Here is an 18,879-nt window from a genome sequence, read left to right on the forward strand (position 1 = left end):
GGCATTATAAAATGCTTGATATGACTCATGCCATATGAAGGCTACAGTAGCCTAGCTAAAGGGGACGATAATGCTAACTAAAGTTACCAACCTCCCTGCAAAACTCTCATGGCAGCCAAGGAGATCATGATTGCACTGATAAGTCTACCGTGCAAAAACGCAACACAGGTTTTTTTTTAAATTTATTTTTATATTAATGATCTTCAGTCTTCACGGACCTTCGCGGGGTTTAACCAGACGGTTACACGAGCTCCACCAATCAAAAGCATCACTGTGGGATTGTGGGATTGTTCAGGATTGTGGGTAATGAAGTACTTAGCCAAGACATCGCGAATAAAAGGCATTTATATCAAAACAAGGTTAGTGCCCCATGATCCTTTTGCGTTTATATCAGCATATACTATCACTTAGTACAGCCGTAGCTGGTTTTAAGTCTACCATGTATGGTTATGTTTTTATGGCTTATATCCCAAATGTCAATGCAGAAATTGCATTGAATTTTTACTTCCGGCACCAGCTGTGGGCGGGACTGTGATGCTCTATGAGTGACTATATTTATGTACTCTTCTGCATTGTGGATACTTTTATGTATTCACTATTATTGTTTATTGTTTACCTTTATTTAAATCTTATATTTTTTGCTTTTGTGTTCTAGTGACCTTTTTTCTGTATACATGCAAAGAAATCAAAACAGACAACTTTAGGAACACCAATTTCTTTCATTTAAAAAGACAATACAAAATCCAGACATTTTTACATGAGCATAAACAAATTTCAAGTGCAAATACCATTTCCCATTCCATGAAACATTGTGGCAAAGTATTTTTTTTTCTCTAACAAAAAGACACTGGTTAAAAGAAAAATGGGGAAAAGATAAATGAAAAAATAACAACAACACAAAAATTAAAAATAAAACAGCAATATGGATTATTTATCAGAAAAATTTAACATGGTTTAAAATGGGTTTGGTAGAGCAAAGACAGAGGGGAAATTATAAAAATAAAGCAGCAGTCACAGACCGCCAATGACATTGACTAGTTAGAGTAGCTAATACTCTGCATTTCTTTTAGTGAACATTCAACAAAACATTGACTACTTTGCCACAAACTTTTCATTTCATGGCTATTTCACATATGACCCATCCATTTTTTTGACTGAAATATCCAACTTGCAGTGCTGCACACATGACATGTTTAGTAATAGATGGTGAGTTTTTGTTTCTGCGAGTGGGGCAGTATTGACATTTCACTTCTTCTTGGGTTAATTCAAGATTTTATTTTATTTCTATCTTTCTATACTATCATATTTATACATTTAAACAATTATATTAGTGACCCATGTAATAGCTGACAAATGTACAAAATACCTAAAAAGTCAATAACTGCTTCGTAAAATAACCTTTGCAAATATCACACAAATTCCAATCTCTTTAGTTTGGATTGTTGGATTAGTTGGATTTTATGATATAGTCTTCAGGGTTAACATTTTCTGTCCATAACCAAAAAACAAACAAACAAAAAACTGGGTGGGACAACCATGTGTATCTGTAGATGGATTAACTTTAATTAAAAGAGATTTGGATTAAACGCAAAGATTACGGTTAAATGCATTTGATCCCATGTGGAGCCAGCAAAGTCAATACCACAAAACTGTCTTTTTTTTTTAGCACAGAAATGGTCCCAAAACATTCTACGCAATTATGTAAATGCATTTTTTTAAAGCTTGTTTTAATTAATTGCCGTTTTCTGAAATGTGCAAGTACTATGTTGCATTCTGAGCACTTCATTAGTGTAAACTACAGGGAGATTTGTCTTTTAGGTGAACTACTGAGATGGCGAAGAGAATATCATTGAGCAAGTCAAAGTTGATGTATAGAGCAAGCTTTATGTTTTTTATTTTTTTATTTCAAAAAGTTAGTTCACCCAAAAATAAAAAATTAGCATATACACCTAATTACAAAATTAGGTGTATATGATTTTCTTCATTCAGATGAATCCAGTCGTAGATATATTAAAAATGGTCTTTGATCTTCCAGGCTGTTTAATGGCCTTCAGTGGGTGTTGCATGCATCAGTCCAAAAGAAGTGAAAAAAAGCACATCCATCCATAATAAAAAAGTGCCTCGTATGGCTCCTGGGGGTGAAAAAATGCCTCCTGTAGCAAATCGATGCATTTTTGTAAGAAAAATATCTGTATTTAAAACATAATAATCTATTTAATTTATGGAAGCAACTCTGGGGGAATGACGTATGAGGTTAGCTTTGGGAATGCGCCGCTCAGAAGTGACGAATGTGGAAATGCAGCAGAGAGATCAAAACAAATGCACAATGCTGACCTCCATACATCATGCTCCCGGAACTGCTTCTGTGTAAATCTGTTGGTGTAAGCTAGATTAAATTGATTATTACGTTTTAAAAAAGGATATTTTTCATACAAAAATGCAATGATTCGCTACACGAGGCCTGCGTTCACTCTCCGGAGCCGTGTGAGACACTTTTTTATTATGCATGGATGCGCTTTATTTCACTTCTTTTGGACCGATGCATGCAACACCTTTTTATAAAACTATAATTGGATTCATCTGAAAGAAAGGAAGCCATATACGACTGGGATGGCTTGATAGTGAGTGAATAATGGGCTAATTTTCATTTTTGAGTGAACTATTCCTTTAAGGCCCAAAGACTGCATGAATGCAAGAGTGCATGTTTATATACAACTGGGACCAATGTGCTTGCAACACATTGGCCAAGCGTTTGCATACTTGCAAAGAGTAAGTATCTGGTGATAATGTTTAAAGTTCTTTTGCGTCAGCCTTGGACATGAGGATAGCACAACGGTAAATACAAGGTCGGGAGAACAACTTGTGTTTGGACTTATCTCTCAGGCTCCAATTAGTCTACGTTTATTTCATATTTACAATATACAAAAAAAAGAGAAAAGTAAATGACCATTTGGACCAGTCCTTTCGTGTTTACATATCAAACTGGGTATGGTTTGACCTCCTTGTTCTTTTCTAACTTTAGGTGAAGGGCTTTACCTATAAACGGGTTCATAATTCATACAAGAAACACTCATGAATGTCCACATCCACAGGTTTATCCCGACACCTTTTGCACTTCAGGCACTTCTCACCACGTTCTGGTGAAACCCAACATCTGTAACCCATATGCTGCTTCTCTTTGGGTCCTTACATATTGTGCAAAATCTCAAAACACTGTCCTTTCATCCTGAAATGTGGAGCGGAGCCATATTTTATTTTTATTTTACTCAAGTCCATCCAACCTGTGGTTTATGTGATTCATATCATCAGTGTATCAGTGATTCATGTCTGCATTATGAAAACATTACTTCCAACCTGTGAAAGAGTTGGTCCCCTCGACTGCTCTTCTCTGTAGGAAACTTATTGAATCGCATTAGGTAAAACCGAAGGCTTAAAGTGACGTTTCTGAAGAAGCAGCAATTGCATGTCCTGCAAAAAAACCTTCACAGAACTGAGTGTTAACAGTTTTTACAATACCAACTGACCTTTTCATCACCCGAGCCTTTCCAATAACCCACATATCTCTTATGCCTCTTTATGTTAAATTAACTTGAATATTAGGAAATTGAAGAATATGCAGTTGACAATAATACAATCCGAACAGCTAGACCTTAATAAAACATTACTGTTTTAACAGCATGACCTTTAGAGATTAAATGTATGCTCTAGGAGCTCAAATATAATGCTTTAACATCGTGAAATGCTTGATATGAATTAGATCTTACCAAGAGCACACTAAAAGTACAGATATACAAAAGATTGTACATTTATCTTGAGAACTACGAGTTTACGAGAGCTGGAACTTGGGAAAAAAAGCCTACTTTTAAAGCACAATCACAGCTAGCTCCAGTTCGGCAAAATATTTTTCTTCTCTTTGACATGCTACAACTTTCTTTAGTCTGTACAACACAATCAGGCGTGTTTAAACTCACACGTCGCTCTTAACGGGGGGTGTGGGAACCACCCAAACATCATCTTTCTCTTAGGGATGCCTCAGGACTGAGCGTGCAAACCACAGAACGATTAAAAAAACAAAACATCGACACATCACAGAAAGGTGACCGACACGTAGAGAAAGAAAACACTTCGGTTTGGCTCGATATGACTGCGTTACATGTAGACCACACAGAAGCTTTTTTTCCCCTCAGAGATGACTGACAAGAAAAAGAAAAGAAAAAGGTTAAAGTGAAACATCTGCATAGTGTGGTTGTGCGTGTGCCATTGAAAATGTGTGTGTGTGTGTGTGTGTGTGTGTGTATTTCCTTTAAATGTGTGTGTAGGATCCTATTGACTCGAGGCCAGGTGACAGGAGGTGTGTGGAGGCGGATGGCGCTTTTGATTATTTGTACGGACGCAGGAAGGCGGAGACTTTGCTGTGGATGAGGCGTATGAAGGAGCGCGGGAGCATCTCTGTTGAGTCCCGAGTTGAGTACTTGTAGTAATTGTTTGGGTGAGCCAGCACGTCGAACAGAGTTTTAATCAGTTTTTTATCCTGGTGAGAAACAAAAGAGTGAAATGGAATGAGACCTGGAGTAAATTGCATCATCATGTATGGTCATTGCATGGAAACAAGCAGTTTAAACAATCATTTTATTACTTAAAATACAGTTTAAGCAAAAATCACACTTGGAGCAATTTACGGGTTTCCCATAAAGAGATATAGTAAATGAGACATAAAAAATAACACATGCATTGCAAAGTTAGACTTCATTACAAATGGTTTTTCTTGTTTTCCAGTATAAATATTTAAACATTGTTAATTTAAGAAACTAAGTTGCTTTTTTCTAAAAACAACAGTATTGAAATTAAGTGAGCTTTATTTAAAAGCTCACTTAATTAAGTGAAACAAGAAATACATCTGCAAGTCGGGACAGAAAAGTAAATTAGTTTTAAAGGGGAAAACTATTTTTTTACCCATTGGCAGATACTTTTTCTTTTCTTTTTTAAACAAAAACTTGCTTTTGATACATTGTTTCAAAGACTTTTGAACTTTTGAAGCACTTTAAATCATTTTACTTCTCATGTTAATTTATCTTAAGAATGTTTAGATTTGTATTGGGAAAAAAATGCTTTTCATTTTGCAGTGCATTCCATGCAAAACTGACCTTAAGTATTTCTTGATGGTTTTCAGAGGCGTAAAGTCTTCCGTCTCTTACAATGTCTTCAACCAGTTGCTCATAGTCTTCTAAATACAAGAAAATCAAACACTTTAGTGACAATGAAACCCATCACAAATCTTTCTCCTGAGAATTTGTAGCATTACACACACACACACACAGACTAGGGCTGATCTCGAGACCGTACCATCGTAAGTGACGTATGGAATCTGAAATCCGCGAGCGCTGTTTACATCGTTGGATTTGAAGTTGATCCAGAGGCGGCGTGATCGTGCTGTAAATGCAATCGGCCTCTCATACGTCTGACATGTTTCGTAAGTGGTGATAGAGGCCGCTGACCCTAAGGAAAGAAAATGTCAGCATTCAAATCAAAGCTAACCTATTTTGAGGAGTCTTTTCACTTTCCACTAACATGGAAAGACTGCAGAAACCCTGGTAAGTCAATATTTTATAACACTAATATCAAACCTAGACTGCTGTCCAAAGGTTTGGGTTTTAAGTGTTTTTTTTTTTTTTTAAGTTGTTTCTTATGCTCATCAAGGCTGCAAAACAGCAATCAACTGTAATAATACAATTTAAAATAACGGTTTAATATATAATTTTTTTCCTGTTATGCAAAGCAGAATGGCCATCATTCTTTACTCCAGTTTTCAGTGTCACAAGATAATTCAGATATCATTAGGCTTTTTCCACTTCTTGCGGCACCACAAAGCAATGCATACCCACCCTTTATTGGTATTTAAATAGTATACGTTTATGTTGATACAGATGGTGCTGTATTAAGCAGTATATTGTTTGTGTTACTCAAGAAAACATTTATGAAACGTGTATTTGACAAATACTGCATTTAATTCACTTCCCCTGTGAATGAGTTTGCAAACACTGTGAGAGCGTCACTACCGGGAGCAGAATGCGTCCAACTTGATGCCTCTGCTTTTAATTTCAGCAGGCTAGTGTAGTTCATCTCACGCTCAGAAAAAAAAAAATAAGTACAAAAGCTGTCACTGGGGCAGTACCTTTTCAAAAGATACACTTTTGTACCTTAGATGTACCTTTAAGGTACCAATATGGACTCTTTTGGTACAAAGCCTTTTGAAAATGTATCGCCCCAGTGACAGCTTTTGTACCTTTTTTTCTCAGAGTGCTCGAACAACCCTTTTCTGATTTATCGGCAATATGCTGATTGATTATTAATGTTGGAAACAGTTGTGCAGCTCAATATTTTTTGGAAGTCGTGATAGTTTCTTTCATAATTCTTTGATGAATAAAAAGTTAAAAAGAACAACAATTTATTCAAAGTATAAACCATCACTTTCTATTTATTTAACACATTCTTTCTTGGAAATAAATATAAATTTATATAAAATAAAAATGACCGACCCCAAACATTTAAAAGAGGTACATTTGAACAGCATATATATATATATATATATATATATATATATATATATATATATATATATACACTTTTTTTATTTACAATTTCATTTTTAAATTTATATATATATATATATATATTTTTTTTTTTTACTTGGAATTCAAACCATCCTGAAAAAATTATCATAGGTTGAAAAAAAATATCAAGGAGTACCAACATTTTCCAACACTGATAATAAATCAGCATATTAGAATGATTTCTGAAAGATGATGTGACTGAAGACTGAATTAATGATGCTGAAATTTCAGCTTTGATTACAGTAAAAAATAGTTTTAAAGTATATTCAAATAGAAAACCGTTATCTGAAATTGCAATAATATTCTTCTGTACAGTATTTTTAACATTATTGCAACTTTGAGCATAAGAGACTTCTTTAAAAAGGATTCAACTTTTGAACGGTAGGCTACGTTAACGCTAGCTGGCCATCTTTAGCATGTTGCACTGAAAGTGTGAAATCATTTTTGACAGTTGATTTAAAGGTTAAGCCTAGCAGAGAAACAAAAACTAACCGTTCTTCCTCATTACTAGCACATCTCCACACTCATCCTCAGATGGGAGGAAGATCTCCGGAACCACGATCAGAATCTTGCGTTTGTGTGGAGGGTTGATCGTCCAGACGCACTCTACATTGGCCGGGTAGTTTCCTGGATAGTTGGGGGACTCGATGTACCCGATGAACTCACCTATTTCACCCCCACATTCCCGATCTGAACACACCACCAACAAACAAGACAACATTATGGTAAAATGGAACATTTCTAGACCTGGATAACTTTTTATTCCTTAAATGCTAAAATACAGGTTTATCCTGTAAAACACATCAACTCCCACGAAATGCAATTTGCCAATCTCATATTGCTTTTATTTTCAGATTTCAAATTAGCCTGATTATTCGACTGATCAGAAGTTGTGCTTAAGAATGAATGGACTCACTCTTGCATTGAGACACACTGATGGCCCCGTCGAAGTCTGTGGTGGTGTTTCCTGGACAGGAAATACAGTAGTTCTGTCTGAACTCAGCCTGGTAGGTTCCATGAGGACAGCGGATGCAACGATGAACTGAGGTGTTATAATAGTGACCTGGAGAACACAACACTACACACACAAACACCAATATCACATGGGCTGATTAACCATGAAGCATCCTTCGTGCACGCATGGACCACAAGAGTCTGACGCCCAGATTTACTAAACAGTACAAATTAGCGCGAGATAACAATTCTATTCAAAGTGCGATAGAAGTGGAATAAACCGAAGTTAATCAACGTGCAAATTAAAGAATACAGATGCAGCTGGATCATTTCCGTAATTATCGACGTAATCTATAAAATGCAACGCAAATTAGCTTAAGGTCGCAAACTATCTTATGGTAATCAAGTGCGAGTAATCTACTAAACATATGCACAAAATGCGTTAAGACATGCTTTATTTGGACATTAAATAACAATGTTAAATAAACCACAACCCTTAGTAAATAACCTTTATTTAAATTTTCATTACTCTCCTCACATAATATTTCTAATATGTTAAACGTTAACTAAAAATTGCAACAAATTTTTTAATATTGCTAAAACCTATAATGATGGCACTGGTGTAAACAACATACAAACTGTGCACCGTGTTTTGCTCACTGTCTAGGTTTATATAAATGCACTGCACTGTTGAGTCTCAAAATGTCTGACCTTTGACCTCACAGTCATTAAAGGAGCTGGCGCCCTCTCTTTTGGTCCCGAGCCCACCTCCACAGGGGAAACAGAGAGTTCGTCCTGGGTCAGGTTGGTACGTTCCCACGGGGCACAGCTGACAGGGCTTGAACCCGTCGCTGGAGAAATAACCAGGTGGACACTGACCTATAAACAGATAAAAATGCCCAAGAATGTTTAAAAATGTACTCTTAGGAGAAACATGAATAAGTGACTAGTGAAGCAAACATTTACATCTATTACAAAGCACACAGATAGACTAGGACTAGTTACCTGCACATGACGTAATGTTGCGGGCCCCTGTCGGGCCATGGCGGTCTCCTCCAGGACAGAGGTCACAGGCCAGCTGACCTTCACGTTCCTGGAATGTTCCAGGTGGGCACTGGATGCAGCGTTCCTGCTCACCGTGGTAGTATGACCCCGGCAAACATCTGACTAAGAGAGAGCAGCCAGCAGGGGGCAGCAGTGAGGAAGCTGAAATTCCGAGCTCTGTTTCTTTTTTTCTTTTTTTTGACAAATGCAACATTTAAACTAGACTCTCTAAAGACCTTGTGGTTTTTAGCGATCCATGTAAAATGCTATAATTCGTAACTTGAAAAATTGTGAACTTTGTTTTAGTCGGTTTCCATTGCATTTGTTGTCAGTACTACAATTAGTTTTTTTATAAATGTTTGCAAGCAATCTCAGATAACTATCATTGTCAAAAATCAGCAATGGCATAACTTCTGTTCATTTTACACATTTTGTGCCAATTCTGCAAAGAAAAACAGACAAGCTTAGTCGATCAGACTCAAAGCCAAATCTCTTTCAACAACATATTTCTATATGCTGCAGGTTAGTTTTATGAACCTTAATGCAGGACAATTTATTTCATATTTCACATTTTATTTAATTTCCAGGTATTTTTGGTGAAAAACTGACATGGAATATAAAACGCAAACAACAACACATTTTCACAGTCTCATAATGATCTCAAAAAAGTTTCCTCCTTTGTAGACCTAAAGCTTTTTATTTCATGAGTCGCTAATTTAGAGACTCTACTATATGGCCTACAAGTCAACTGTTCTGTGACAGTGCAAGTCCCAGACCATCTCTAGTAGATGCTCTCATTCATTCTTAACATTTGCCACTTTGTTAAAAGATATAGCTCTCTTGCATCATGTTGCAGTGGAGAAGGGGTTAATATAAAACATACCCCGCTCACTCTTCCGTTCTTACCACAGCGGCCGCTGTCTTTTTCTCGACCCGGTCCACAGTTCTCCTGCCTCAGTCCAGCTTGTGGGACCTTCTGTGCCACCTCGTACTCCAATCCAGCCACACGGATGAGGAAACGATCCTGGTTGATGGATTTTTTCAGGGCTTTAATGTATGCTTTAATTTGCTGCTCCATGCGCTGCCTTTGACACATCATGTTACAGTTCCCTACAGGAGAACAAGATAAACATTGTGACCTTCATGCACCACATTTCCACGATCATCCTGCATTTTCTGGGTTTATTTCATGTGTCATGATGTCAGACTCACCAGTGGCGTCTCCTGGCTTGACCTCAGCCTCCAGCTCCAGAGTGATGCGCGTGACCTCTTTGCTTGATGGGTTACGTGCCCGACGACCTTTGGCCTTCTTAGACGAATCGCACTTCAGGTTAACAAACGTGACCAGGCAGTTGTTGCACGGTTGGCCACCTGGAAATCAAGATATTATTCACACAAAGAGAGCACTTCAATGTACTTTTTTTGGAAAGACTACTAGATTGTCAACTTACTAACTCTGCATGAACTGTGCAATAATGGGGATTTAAAGGCACCCAAAATTTTAAATAGTTATTATTTACTCACCTTCAAAAATGTTTTACATATGAACAATAACAAAGTCTTTTTCTTTTGCATTATGTCTCATCCTGACAGTCTGTGTTAAACTTCAGGATTAACTGAACGAGCAGTAGTGCTTCGAACAGACTGAATGCAGTAGAGGGAGGGAGAAAATTAATATGCAGTGCAAAAAAGATTCATTTTGCTGAAATATCTGTTATGGCATGTTAAATTTAGGTTTAAAAGTCATCATGTAATTCAAGAATTTTATGATAGTAACTGTAAAGGGATAACAGTGTGTAATTGAATATATATATTTAGACGTTCCTTACATTTACAGAATAAACAAGGGACAGTAACAGGTTAATGTATTCAGAGTTAATTTGTGTGTTGACACAAAACATTCCTCTCATCTGTTAACACTGAGTGTGTTTCCTTTATTATCTCCTTTATGATCTCTGTTTTTAGTTTAGGGATTTAAACTGTCCTTTGTCCATTCGTCTATTTAAACTCTCCATACACCAAATCACCACACAGTATTGTTTATAGCATTTAGTTGGCACATCTGTTTGAAGGACAGCATTAGGCAGCATGTGGAATTGTGTTTTTTGTCACAAAAAAAAAAAAAAAAGAAAGAAAGGCTTTTTAAGTCATTATTGCATAAGACTTTGGTTAACATTCAAAATATTCCTAAAAATTTTTCGAAGCAGTCCTAATATTCAGTCTTTCTCAACTAGTGCTGCAACTAACGACTATTTTGGTAATAATTAGTTGACCGATTACATTTTCAGATTAATTGGTCAACTAATCATTATCAAAATAGTCATTAGTTTCAGCACTAGTTGAGAAAGACTGAATATTAGAACTACTTCGAAAAAATGTTAGGAATATTTTGAATGTTAAAGTCTTATGGGTTTGGGATGAAGTTAGTGTGAGTAAATGATAACAGAATTTTCATTTTTGGGTAAACTATCCATTTTATCCCAATTATTGCTGTCTATGTAGCAAAATGAGAATGCAGCTCCCTCAACAAACAGTCCTATGACCTTATTCCACAACAGGGACCATCGAAATGACATGGTACCCTTCATTTCCTGGCCCCTATGACCTCTGACCTGGCCCGATCTGTCTGCCGTTGTCCTCTGCCCTCCCTTTATGCTTCGGGTGCAGGTGACATTTGGCGTTCTTGATCCGGAAGGATGCCGTCTGCTTCACTGGAGGAGCCTGAGTCTCTACAACCAAACAAAGAGGCCTTGACATGCAGCTCAACATGATTCATATAAAGTCCTTGCTGACAACTACTAGCTAACTACATTAATTCACAGCTGCTGGCTCGCTACATGCAACGCGCTTGATTGAAAAAACAAAACCAGCTGGGCTGTTTGTGAACATTTAAAGCAGATTCGTGTTAGCTTTATGCTCACTCTGAACACTTATGAGGAACAGCAATTTGAGATTATAGTGTTCCGTGACAGGCATCCTAATGTGAAACAAGTTTGACATCAAAACAAACATCAGGCATGGTAAATAAGTTTCTAATTTGCCAAGCGCATCAAGTGATCATGTAATTGGACAGCTGCGATGTATCTTCCATTATGTTTCTCAGAATCATCGACTGCAGCTGCTCAAAAGAAACGTCTTATCGCTTTCCAGGTTCTGTTTGCCGGCACTTTCAAGCAAATAGGGTACAAAAAAGGACCGAAATGTCTTAGGAAATTAAGTATTTTTCAACAAATAATCAGTGAAATTGAGGGGCTTAGCATTAAGAAAATGTTTATCATTAACCACATGAGATCAAATTAAAATATAGCTGCAAGCAGCGATGACGGGCCCAAGCCATCAGCGCAAACGCCACCCAGGTAACTTCTGGAGAATGGTTTTAATGAATACAGCAATGAAAGGGTTAATCCAATCCATCAAGAGACACACACACACACACACAACAAAATATAAAACTTTGGCAATACTTTACAATAAGGTTTCAGTTATTAAACTTAACTATATAAATTAATATGAACAATAATTATAAAGCATTTATTAATGTTAGTAATAAGTTAAGTAATACAATTTTATCTGTTAACATTAATTAATGCAGTGTGAATTAAAATTAACACATTCTGATTATCTAACATCAGCATCCATTAATAAATGCTGTAAAATTATACTGTTCATTGATAGTTCTTGTCAGTTAATGCATTTACTAGTTAACAAATGAGCCATTATTGTAAAGTGTTATCAAACCTTAAATTATTTATAAGCATCTTTAAATGATTAAATTGATCTTTAAGCAGGTTAATCATTTTTGCCTGCATTACAGCTTAGTCTTCATCTTCATGAACAAACCACTGAAATGTTTTCTTTCTCTACTTGAGATCAAATTGAGTTGGGTGGCAATCGGGTAAAAAAATAAATAAAAAGACAAGTATATCAAACTCCACAGCATGATCTTTTTACACAGCCCTGAATAACCAACTTCCTGTTGGGCAGAACCTATAACATGCGAAAAGTGAGAAAGTTGTTCGACTCAGTGAGTGTACCAAGTTTCATATGAATATGTGCAAGTATGTGTGAGATATAAATCAAGTTTTCTGACTGTGTTCCTTAGTGGCTGGGGCCCTAATAATATATGATCTGTTTGATTTTCTATTAGTTTATATGTGGAATCCTTCATACTAAAACTTTGATAAATAAATTAGGATAAATAATAAACACTATGCTAAAATGGGTAACAGACTTGCTAGTTTATGTCCAAATGTTAGTCTATAGTTAATATGCTTAATGGTTTCTGTAACATATCTCACTACAAAAATGAGATTCCCTCTAATGCGATTACCTGTAAGGGAACTTGCAATGGTAAAATGGTCAAGGTCTACCATATTTGTGGAAAGTGCACACCATTAGTCGCCAAGATTCAAGTCTTGACTGACCTACTCCTCAGTTATGACTTGAATACCCTTTTTGTGAAAATAAAAATTAAAAAAACTTGATTCTACTGCCTGTAAGATGAGGAAGATATTGGGACGCATGTATGATCTTACCTATGCAGCTCTGGACGCTGCTTGCATTTAATCTGCTCTGAGATTTACCTCGTAGGATGGGTATTCCACAGCTGACAGAATAGCTGTTGTCTGATTCTGTGAAACGTAAAATGAAAATCGATCACCAGCATTAGAGTTGACTGCACAAGCTCGTTAAATTAAGTAATTGGGAGGGTAATGGTTTGTACCTGATAGGTAATGTGCTTTGGATGCACACGTGAGAGAGCAGCTCTCTTTTTTCCCAGTCTTACTGCAAGTAAGGGTGGCTTTGGGGGCGACCAGATTGGATGTACATTTCACGATCTCTGCAGAAATGGTACGTTTAACTCCAAGCAAGTACACTGAATTATGTTAATATGCATCAAAAGTGTTTGGATCTAAAAGAAAATCAACTAATACAAATCTATAATTTATCAAATAAGGAGTTTATCTGGAGTTTTTGGCATTTGGGTTTGAATCATAATATTTTAGTGTCATCCGAATGGCCTCTAGGTGGCCCTCTTGTCCACATACCGACACAGTCCTTCCTGTTCCAGTGCAGTTTGTAACCAGGAGGGCAGGTACACTCATAACTGCCCAGAGTGTTCACGCATCCGAATTTACAGCCACCCCGATTAATGCTGCACTCATCAATATCTATAAAACATAGCAGACGATTATAAATGATTTATGTTTGTTATAAAGGACATAAATATGGAAATTCAACTGATGAAAACCTTCACTTCGTCCAAGAATGCAATTCACTCAAATCAACCTTCAATTTCCATTGTGACAAGTGAATCTAACATGGATTAAAAGCTAAGTTAACAAATTAGACAGGTTAGCATCATCAGTACTTTTAGTTAGTTACTCCCCAACACTGGAACAAAACCAGCAGTGGAAAAAAAAATAGAAAACAGAAAACCCAAGCCAAACAAGAGACAAAACGAGTGGATTAAAAACAGAGACAAAGACAAAATGTGTTTCAACATAAATTTTCTGAATAGTGGGAGAGCAGGGTTTTTTTTTGTTTCTTTAAGGAATACAGAGCTCGCTTGCTAGGCTAGTCGGGTTTTCCTTGTCTTTGTCGTTCTTTTGTTCCCCATCAGATTTGAACCGGCTCCAGGCTAAACCTTTGACTTTCACATTTCCTTTCCCTGATCCCGAGCCTTCATTAATCTAAAGAGCATGGAAGGGGATGGGGGAAGAGAAAACCAGTGTTAGATTGACACTTCTGTTAACCTCTTGTAGTTACAGACTTTGGTCAAAGTCCCTTTTAATAGTCAAGTCCACTTGATGACACCCTCAGGCAGCTGCTTTCAAGTCGTGCAGGTATAACTCCAATCTACTTGAATAGAGGAAGACCTAAACCAAAAAGTTCTAGGACTGTAAACCCTACGACAATCAATTCCAACCCAAGGCTTTTGCAGCTTTAAGGCCCTGATATACTTAAAGCAAAACTGAAGAACAAACTGTTGTGACTTATTTTAGAACAAAATCAGTTTGTTTAAGGAGTTCAAAACAGTTTGGCGAACGGTAAACGCCATCAAAACACCATTGGTCCACGCTGATGATGTGGTGCTCTGGAAATCTTCTCCGGTTCATTTCTTCTGTTAAGTCCATCGAGGTCAGCCACAAGTAAACACATGAACACGCTGGAGAGCTGCTTTATAGCAGAAATGAAAGTTATAAAGTTAACCACTGCAAAGGTATTTCAAACTTCTTTCTATCCCTGAGCAAAGAACAAAAAAATAAAATACATCGCTCTGAGTATATCAGGGGTTTTTAACTTCCATTTCCCCGCTGATAACCTATCAATGGGAAACCGATGACCATTCTCTGGAAACAAAAGAGAGAACTCCATAAATCTGGGTGTTATCTTAGTGCTAACGGACACAGAGATACAGTCATTATTTCTGGTCCTCTCAACAATAGTTAGACACATCCATCACTAAATGAGTCCTCATCTGCTCAATCAGCCCTGAAACAAGATTCACTGATGCAGCTTGGACGGGAAGAAACCATCTGACTGACAAGATAACCATGACTTTTAGCACTGGGTTTATCTGAAATTGCTTATATAATTACAAGACTTTCATAAGACTTTCCTGGACATCCAAAAGTAACAAGTACCCATTATTTCAAAGATAAGCCTGAAACATCAGCTAGTGCCTAATCTATCATAACATAAGCCCATATGTTACTTAAATCTGCAAGGCTTCCACTGTCATTCACTTTTAGTAGCTTTGTATCATTTACTGTGCTTCTATAGCAGATAGTGAATCGGAAGTCTCGCACATTCAAAGAAAAGAGCTTGGTTGCAAAATAAGGTGGAGAAAAACCTTAACAGATTTGTTTAGGGTCCCGACTGCAGCCAGAGGAAACTGGAGAGCATTTATATAGGAAAGTCTCAGTTTTCATTGGATGTGTTTGCCCAAGGTCCTACCAAGAAGAGCTAGTGGGTTTACCAACATGAGTTTTCTATTAGATGTTTCTTTACTGCAGAGGAAATGGACATTGTTCTTGTAACACAGAAACTCCCATAATGCATGGCTTACCTCCACAGTGAGCCACGCCGTAGAGGACGTAACCTTTGTGGCAGTAGCACTGGAAACTTCCAGGTGAGTTCACGCATGTGTGGTCACATGCCCGGTCAAATGAACACTCATCTATATCTGCAGAAACAGGAAACACAAACACTGTTATTCATATGACAACTATTGAATTCACACTGTAGTGTGGAAAGCCGGTAGCCACAATGAACATTACCATGTGGTGCTTCATCTGACGTCAAGCATTTCAGTGGAAACCCCAATTAGGTCTTAATAGACCTTCTGCTGTTCATTAACACACATTACCTGGCTAGAGCCGAGGTATTTAACCCCTCATCCTTATTTCCTCGGGACATATGGAAATGATTTAGCCTTAAACGCTCCCCCGTCTGCCGTATTACGGAATGTGTCGTAACATAAGACCGTTTCGGGTCGGCCTCTGGATTCTGTTGACTGCCACCTCACTCATTACTGCAGAAGTTCCCTGTACACCTCATCTCTGTTTCGGGGAATCACATGGGAACAAAAATGTCCAGCTCGTATTTCAGCCTCAAATTTTTTCACCACATCTTCTAATTTTTGTTTCACGTTTTTGACCTTACTGATTCTCATTGTACTTTTTTTCACAGTTTGTATGTGAAAGAGCTTATTAACAAGCTTTTAGACTTTTTGTAGATAAGTTCAGGCCACATCTTCCTCGGGTTACCTCCAAGTGTGGCATCAAGAAGCAGCTCCATAAATGAAGGTTACACAATCAATACATGCCCCAGAAACTCTTGTTCAGTCTAACAAATCACCCTGCTGATGTCTGCACTGTTTCTGGTCTTTGGTGAGCATCAGTTCTGGGACTGGATGTGAGTGCAGTGGGGGAGATATCACTCAACGCCTCAGCAGGAGAATAACACTGAAGGACTTTTTAGACTCCAGAGACAACAATGAATAACCCAACATGCATCCTCTGATACCCATGAGGCTCAACACTGCCTGGATTTAGTGTAAAAAGCCAGATTTCATTTCTTTTCCGAAGGTAACTAAAGGCAAAACAACCAGCAGACTGGAAAAATGATGTTCTATCTCAGTATTTTCGTCTTGTTTTCAAGTACAAACATTTGAACATTCATAACCCTCTGGTGCTGTTTGCTCATTTTTGATTAAACATTTTTTTTTATTCATTGAAATGGTATGAAACTTGTTAAAGATTTTTGGCATTTGCTATATAAAACACTCACTTACACACACACATAAAATAAAATGAAAAATCAAGCTGACAATTTATCAGTTTAATAAAGGAAAAATTGTGTTGGCATGGCACCTCGAAACGTTGATCTTGGAAATGGCACACCTTGTAGGTTATTTATGTGCTGCTGTAGTGTATGTGACAAAAGTGGTGCACGAATAGCCAAACGACGAACCGTCATGCAGCCATTGTTTAAAGCGACCATTATGGGGCCCAAGATCATTGAGACTGAGCCGTGGATGATTAGAAGAAAGTGGCCTGGTGTGACGAATCAAGATTCCTGCTGCATCACATCAATGGCTGAGCACAGATATACTGAATACCAACAGAGGCTATGGCACCTGGATGCTCTGTGGTGCAGACACAGGTGGTGTTATTCTGTGGGCGATGTTTTCTTGGGACACTTTAGGCCCCATTATCCCAACATCACACTCCCTGACAGCTGTCAGGCATCCGAACGTTGCAGACCAGATGCACCGATTTGCGGCTACAGTGTTCCTTGCCGGTGATAACTATTATAAGCAGGATAATGCTGCCAGAATCATCAAGGAGAGGTTCGAGGAACATGATAGTGGATTTTTGTTAATGCCTTGGCCTCCAAATTCACCAAACTGAGAAGTAGGTTTGTGCTATCACCAAATCCCCATAATTTACAGGAACTGGAGGACCTGCTGTGGACATTATGGTACCATATAACCCAGGAGACCTACTGCCACCTCGCTGAATCAATGCCTTGCAGTGTGTATGTGGTTGTGTGGGCTAAATGTGACCCTGGACCATAAAACCAGTCATAAAGGTCAAGTTTTTTAAATTGAGATTTGTATAGGACACCAAAGCTAATAAATAAGCTTTCCATTCATGTACAGTTTGTTAGGATAGGACAATATTTATCCAAGATACTAATAACTATTTGAAAATCTGGTGCAAAAATTGCTACCAAATGTTTGGTACTGCGCCCAAAACCAAACCTTACTGAAAGCTCAATATTTGCATTATCAACCTCAAATTTGGCACGAATAAACGTGTTTTATACGTGTTGAATATATATATATATATATATATATTTCATATAATCTACTATTGGTGCATTTTTCATTTACACTTGTAGAATATTTTTTACACTTGTAGAGAGTGTCTTCTTTAAAAAGAGGCAATCAAGATGTGACCATTTTGGCTGGAAATTGTATTTTCAGGTCTGTGCTCAAAAAGCAGCACCAGAGGGGTTAATTGAGATACAAGTTCTTGAGAGGCAAAAAAGAACAGTTGATGTTTTCTGAAAAATGTGTCAAAATTAAGGGGACCGTATGCTGAAAAATCTGCCAATGAGGTCAAAAAATGTAATTGATGTTTCCTGACCCCATTGGCAGAATATTCTTGATTTAACTATAAGTGTGACATAATTTTAATAAAAAATGACAATAATTTTAAGTACTTTTGCTTCTCAAGTAAATGTATCTAGATTTAAGAATGTTTAGATATTTGTACTGCAGAGTGTTACAGAAATACAGGAAGAATCTGTTTTTTTTGCAGTGCATGGACTTTTGGGCTGTCAGAGTGACTGCTATATTTCATCTAAAGCTATTCTAAGCTTTTTTTCTTATTGTAAAAGTGTCCAGAATTTTGATAGGTTGTCACCAAAAAGGTGACTGGAGAAATAAATGGAAAAGAAAACTGGGACCAGTTTCAGCACCTTAAATGGAGTGCAGAATTAAATGTTTATTGTCAACTAGCCAATTATAACCCTGCCTCAGATTTAAAAACAACAGGTTTTAAATATAAAAAAGTACTCTTTTGAAGGTCAGGCTGGGCTGCTAAGATGCAATGAAGTGTATTTTTAGAGTGTTTGGGCGTTAGTATGCGCTTCTGACAGCAGGTGTGTGTACGTGCAGCGCTGCATTCTTCATTCTTCATTGCACATTTCAGTTCTCTGTGCTAAGTGGTACGTGAAGAAGAAAAAAGGAAAAAAC

The 18,879-nt window shown here is 37.4% G+C and overlaps 1 protein-coding gene across 1 annotated transcript; it reads right to left on the reverse strand.

Annotated features, from left to right (window-relative positions):
* Positions 1 to 699: 699 nt before the first annotated feature.
* On the reverse strand, positions 700 to 17,328 carry LOC113040877 (signal peptide, CUB and EGF-like domain-containing protein 3). Its single transcript, XM_026199076.1, has 15 exons — positions 17,254 to 17,328; positions 15,682 to 15,829; positions 13,658 to 13,780; positions 13,333 to 13,449; positions 13,145 to 13,240; positions 11,222 to 11,338; positions 9,822 to 9,980; positions 9,516 to 9,719; positions 8,571 to 8,732; positions 8,277 to 8,444; positions 7,528 to 7,689; positions 7,104 to 7,301; positions 5,344 to 5,496; positions 5,145 to 5,224; positions 700 to 4,531 (listed from the first exon to the last, which is right to left on the reverse strand). The coding sequence occupies exons 1-15, from the start codon at positions 17,326 to 17,328 to the stop codon at positions 4,379 to 4,381; spliced, it is 2,115 nt and encodes a 704-aa protein (XP_026054861.1). The 3' UTR covers positions 700 to 4,378.
* Between the last annotated feature and the right edge of the window lie 1,551 nt (positions 17,329 to 18,879).

Source organism: Carassius auratus, chromosome 23 (assembly GCF_003368295.1).
Source record: "Carassius auratus strain Wakin chromosome 23, ASM336829v1, whole genome shotgun sequence".
Classification (NCBI taxonomy): domain Eukaryota; kingdom Metazoa; phylum Chordata; class Actinopteri; order Cypriniformes; family Cyprinidae; genus Carassius; species Carassius auratus.